General features: G+C 29.4%; 1 protein-coding gene across 1 annotated transcript; it reads right to left on the reverse strand.

Moving 5' to 3' along the window:
• Positions 1-1,213: 1,213 nt before the first annotated feature.
• LOC119676124 (chitin-binding domain protein cbd-1-like) lies at positions 1,214-2,684 on the reverse strand. The gene is made up of 6 exons (XM_038087355.1): positions 2,488-2,684; positions 2,229-2,423; positions 1,785-2,141; positions 1,555-1,716; positions 1,337-1,486; positions 1,214-1,257 (listed from the first exon to the last, which is right to left on the reverse strand). The coding sequence occupies exons 1-6, from the start codon at positions 2,672-2,674 to the stop codon at positions 1,214-1,216; spliced, it is 1,095 nt and encodes a 364-aa protein (XP_037943283.1). The 5' UTR covers positions 2,675-2,684.
• Between the last annotated feature and the right edge of the window lie 3,787 nt (positions 2,685-6,471).

Below are 6,471 nucleotides of genomic sequence, written 5' to 3' on the forward strand. Positions count from 1 at the left end.
ACTCTCAAGTCTTTCTCATGTACCATGTATCATGAGCTTTTAGCATACCTACATATATTCTGATAAGTTCAGAGTTTTCTAATGGTAGATGGAGTAGCATTGCCATACTTAACACAGTCATAAAATAGTTTAGGTCTAATTATTTGCTTATAAAGCATTTTATTTACTCAACTTTTCTTGTGTTAAAGGTTTTAGGGCATTGAAAAGTTAGACCTAAGAGTTTAACATTGTATTCCTATTCTATTTCCACATTATTGACTTTTTTCCTTGCATTTTGATCTGTACGTCTTCCAATGATCGTAGGCTTCATCTTTTCAGCATTAACCACAATTCTCCACCTGCGAAAGTAACTCATTATTTTATCAATATGCAGCTATAAATTGTTTGAAATAGAATTAGCATTTTTGTCAGCACTTATAATTCAGAAGTCGTCAGCAAAAATCGAAATTGTGTTCATAAATTCCAAAGTAAAACCTGCTGTATATATATAATACAATAAAGGAAATAATGGAGATCCTTGAGGGACGCCCGCTTCAATTTTCTTTACAGAGGAAAAGTGGTTTTGAACTTTAACCAAGAACTTTCTATTTGATGGAAAGTTTGCTTAAAGATTTATCAATTCAACTGGAATATCATAATTATATAGTTCGATGATCAATCTGTTATGTAACACCTTATCGAACGATTTAGCGATGTTAAACAAGACCACTCCAGTAGATTTCACTTCGCTGAGAAGTTAAAATTAAACAAATGCCAAGATGATTTAATTTTTATAAGAAAAATTTTCATATATTGGGTTGGACGCAAGGGTTTTGCCTGACAGGTGGGAGATCAGTTGATTATTACAAGTAGTTATCAAAAAACATATTTTATATATTAATATATTTTATTTATTTTTTTCTGAAACTTTATTTGTGAAAAATATTTTTTGGTGTGGGGAGTCTATTCTCAAAAAAGTCCATGAAAAAATGGATTGATTTCCAGAAGAATGAAGTGTAAGCAGATATAATAAAGTAGACCGTAAAATTGATTAAAACAAAGAGAACTATGAATAGTTCCAAACTGTTAGAAAACCTAAAAATTCTACAATAACAGAAATTTCAGATGGTAGTCGAAAATATGTACAACTTGGAATAATTTTTAACCAGCACAAAAAAAAATACAATTTGTTTTTCGTTTTATTTTATTTACAACAGTAAAATTTATTAAAATTTTATTTTAAAAATTTACAGAAAATGTTAAGTTTAACATAACAACCTGAAAATGAAAAGTTGTGAGAAATGGGTAAATTAAACATTAAATTAGATATAGAAAAATGAAATTTCTGATTCCTTACCATTGTTCAATTCACAATTCTTCATATCATATTTACATGAATTATCGAACAACATTAACTGTCCATTACACTTAGCACACACTGGATCTCCAGTAGCTGGGCATGGTTTTACACAGGGATTACAGACACCTACAGTGACTCCGGTACATCCTAAAAATGTTCAAAGAATCACAATTTTCTAAAACTTTTCTAAAAAATTATCTTTGAAGTCATATCACCTTGGTCAGGGCAATTCCATTTTTTATAATAACACATATTTCTGAAATTAATACGTTTGCCGGGACAATGAGCACAAACTGGGTTATGAACGTCCGAACAATTTCTAGCACAAGGATTAGGAGTTGTTGTAATACAAGGACCGTTAGATTGAAATACACAGGCTAATATAGACATCAATCAAAATAAATTAGATACTTCTAACAATAATGATCGAAATTCAAATATTTACTTGGTACATCACAGTTTTGCTTGCGAAGAAAGCATATATTCCTGAAGGTTCTACGTACTTTACCATCACACAAACCACAAACTTGATTTATTTCAGTAGGACATTCTCTAGTACATGCTGGATGCTTAGTTGTTGTTGTAGTTTTTATTGTGGTCGTTGTTGTAGGTGCTTTTGTTGTTGTAGTTGTAGTTGTAATCGGATGTTTTGTAGTTGTGGTTGTAGTTGTAATCGGATGTTCTGGTGTTGTGGTTGTAGTTGTAATCGGGTGTTCTGGTGTTGTGGTTGTAGTTGTAATCGGGTGTTCTGGTGTTGTGGTTGTAGATGGTGTACAGTGTCCATATGACTTATATACGCAATCTATACAATATACATTGTAGTTACTATTACAAAGAATTTGCGACTAACAAAAGTTTTTCACCTTTAACCAACATTAAACATACTTACTTTCTTCATTACAATTTAGTAAACACATATTATTAAACATTTTCAAATGTCCATTGCAATTTCCACAAACTGGTACACTTACGGCTACACTGCGACATTCATCATCACAATTCCGAGGAGGAGCACTTGTTATAAGTGCTGTGCTAGTTTCAGTGTTATGCGATGGACAAGCGCCAGAAGATACTAAATAACAATCTAACAATATTCCAATTATAAAATTCATATAATTGTTCAAATATCTTATCTGATTTCATATTACCATAATCACAAAATAGATGACATGAACTTTTGAAGGTGATTTCTGTATTATCGATGCATTCACCACATACAGGACTATCTTGCTTACTGTGTTCCTGATCACATGACTCCTGACAGATTTCTTTATAAGTACTAACTGCAAACGCAAAAAATTGCAGTAAAATAAAACTTCTATAATTCACAATCATCTTCACTTAGTTAAACACTTAAATTGCAAATGTTATTGCAAAGTTAGGTCCTTATATAGCTGAATTATTTGATTTACATTTTTCCAAAGCATATAGCTATATATATATATATTTGATACGATAAAGCTATTTGAAAATCAACACATCTAACAGTTCAAATAAATTCACTTAGCAAAAATTAAGGTCATTGACCTGAATAGATAAATACTTCCCAAAAATATTTGGATTTTCTTAACAAATCTTAATTTATAATACCCTACAGTTGGTATTTATATATAACTGAAAATAAAATATTATCTACTGCACATATCTACTGCAGATACTCCCACTTCTTATGAGAGAAATATTCTCTTACTATAAAATAGAAGAAACTGTTTTATTTTCAAAAAAATAATATTTTTAAAACTTCACAATAAAACAAGGTTTGGTGTAGGCACCAGATATTGTTTAGGTTTAATGAAACCTATATACAGGATTTACATTCGCTTTTCGACATCGCAGAAGACGAACAATTTTTTTTTTTGTTTTTTGGAGTGAATGTTAGGTGGTTTCTTAAGAAAGTGGTTCAACTTTATCAGATTACTAAAAATAAAGGTGCGGTTATTTCTTAAAGCTGTTGAATATTAATTAATGGGTGGACAATCAGCTCTTTTTAGGCAGGAAGTAATGGATGGAAATGCGAGATTTCTTGTTAAGGGATTAACATGCTCTGTTAGTCTTTTATTGTATTTTTTTCTTATATTGTCAAACTTACCTTTAACTAGGAAAATTTCTAGATCTCGGTGTATACTTTCATTCCTAATATACAATGGGGCACCAGTGATTATTCTTAGTATTTTTGACTGAGCTCTTTGTACGATTTCCATATTTAAAGCAATAGCATTACCAAAGAGCTGGATACCATAAGTCCATATTAGTTTTATGATGCTGTTATACAAGAGTACTTTATACTCTAGGCATAGGGAAGATCTGTTATTAATGAGCCATTGCAACTTAGAGGCTTGGAGCTTCATTTCAATTTTTTTAGCTTCAATATGTTTACGCCAAGTTAGTCGTCTATCTAGGTGAATACCTAAGTACGTTATGTTATCTGCTTTTTATCTGCTTGAAGACGAACAATTAGAATAAAAAAAGTCTGTCGAGACAAAAACGACTTAACGCGATTAAAACTTCCAACTCTTGTTATTTCAAAATTTCCTATGTTCTTTTCAGCCCGTATCCAAAGATATGAAACTTCAGTTTAATAGAAAGATCCTTTAAAAAAAATCATACATAGTATAAATAACTAGATCAGCTAGAAGGACACACTCTTTTTTACTGAAGATATGAAATGGTAAATCAGAAGAGGATCTACATTTCATAAAAGGCATTCAAGTTTTTAATTAATTTACTGAGATACATAATAGAACTTTCAGGATGCAATGAATTTCGAGCCATAATAATATTAATCAAGATACATCATTTTAGAGTTTTTAATAGGGAAGTAGTTATTTATAAGACTTAATTTTGTAAACAAAGTTTTATAAAACTTTTTTAAGTGTATAAATATAAAAATATGCCTGGAAAAGTTAGTCATTGCTAAGATTTATACTAAAGATATATGAAATAGATTTTTTTTTAATAAAACTTATTATAAATATAAACTTTTCTGTTTTACATTTCATATAAAAGTATTTTAGACACAAATTGATTATTGCTTAGTAATTATAAGTTTTTTCTAGATAGACTTTGCTTTAATAATATTATCTCTGCAGAAAAGATCTTTCAGGTCACACTACATGCATAACCAATTCATAATAATAAAATTATCTGATATTGGTTGATATAAATTAAAACTTTTAATTGTAGAGTTGCAATTTCTCTCGCATCTAGACAGTCGACTCTTGCTAACACGAGTCACTGGAGAACATACATATAAGTCTACAGAATCTACAATTTCGACATTTGAAATTAATTATTATTTTTAGACTAATAAAAGATAAAAATTAATAAATAATTTTTTTATTTCTAACGGATACAGCGACAAAATAAAACAAATATTATTCACACGCTCTGAAATTCACTCATTTTATATGTTATGTTAATATTTTTTCTTATATTATTTAAATAATTAAATAATGTATCTGAAAATTGGAACAAAAAAATTGTTTTTTTAATATAAATATAAATAAAGGTTTTATGTGTACAAAAATAAATTATATCAAAAAGAAAAATTTAATATTAAAATAAAAATATCAGTGAAAATTTTGAAACGTTTGCATTAACTTTCAGAAAATGTGTATCTAAGTCATCTGCTTATATCGCAACTAAATTCAAATTTTGATCAGTTTAGTTTATATATGTTTAATTTAATACAGTACTTCTATTAGTGCCCTTCAACAAATCCTTTATATATTGAAGCATTACACATTATAATAAAAAGTCATATAAAAATTTTGACATTCAAATAACCAGCCCACTGTTTGTGGCATTTTGAATGGCCGTGATTATCGATAGACCCTCTCATTTAGTGTCTTCGGACCATTGTGCCAAGTTGTATGTAAATCTTCACCGCAAAAAAAAATTGTGAAAATGTTCTAAAGTCATTTAAATTTCTTAGAGAAATGCAAACTGGTTTTGTAAACCGAGAAGCCACCCAACAGACTTACACCGAGAACTTTACTTTATACTATGCAATATTCTATTCGTTCCAAACAAATGAAATTTTGATATCTGAATCTACCTTATTGACCCTGCCAATAAATTGTCTTACTACAAACATATATTTTTTAAAAATCCTACATCTGTATCTGCATCTGGTACAGTAAACATCTTCAAGTAACCCTCGAAAGAGCATACATACACAATATGTCACTGTATGACATTCGTTCTGGAGATATTAAGCGCACGTACTTTTTGAAAAATGACTAATATGTGACAGAAATACCCCAACAGTGATGTTTAAATAAATTATTTTTTAAAATTTGAAATAAATGAATAAGGGACATATGTAGATGGTGCCAAATACACACTGTTTTGACTTCATTGCAACAAAAATATACAGTATCTATGTGGAATAAACTAAGCAAACTCCCTTACTTCGCTCACACATGCAGTCAATGCTCAATTAAGTTTAAATACTCGTATATATATCGTAATGAAATGTACAACAGGCAAAGTGCCACCTAATAATAATAAACACGAAAAAGAAAAAACTTTGGAAAAAGCCAAACTGTTACTTGACAAAAGAAATGATTATTTAGTGCAAAATAAACAAAATAAATAAATCAATAGAAAAATAAAAATATTAACATTATAAGAAAAAAGTGCCAATTGACAGCACTAATAAAATTCATGTAGAAAATGTCTGTGTAAACGAACGGTGGCGTATCTTTTTAGGATCGCGTGCCAAACATTAAAATATTCTTGTCTAACTTTTGACTGCTAAAATTTTGATTTAACTAAAAGTTCTTTTAGAAAGCAATAAAAAAAAGCAAAAAAACGGTCCTTATATTTTCGACGATACGTGCTGTACATCCGTATATACTAAATAAAAACAATAGCGCGCGTGCCACACAAATTTTCAACACAAATGACACGCATGGTATAGATATACCATTGCTGGATGTTATAATACTAACACCTTAAAATAGGCAATGAAAATCTCGTTGATATAAATAGATTTAATAAAGAATACTTTTGGGCTTCTGTTATATTTAACAAATGTACAATAAACATAGCTGCGTACCGTGATATGTGAATAGCGGTATTTGCAAATAATTTTGCAAAAATTCTGACATTTGAAGGACCTGCGCAGT

This window comes from Teleopsis dalmanni, chromosome 2 (assembly GCF_002237135.1).
Source record: "Teleopsis dalmanni isolate 2A chromosome 2, ASM223713v2, whole genome shotgun sequence".
Lineage (NCBI taxonomy): Eukaryota > Metazoa > Arthropoda > Insecta > Diptera > Diopsidae > Teleopsis > Teleopsis dalmanni.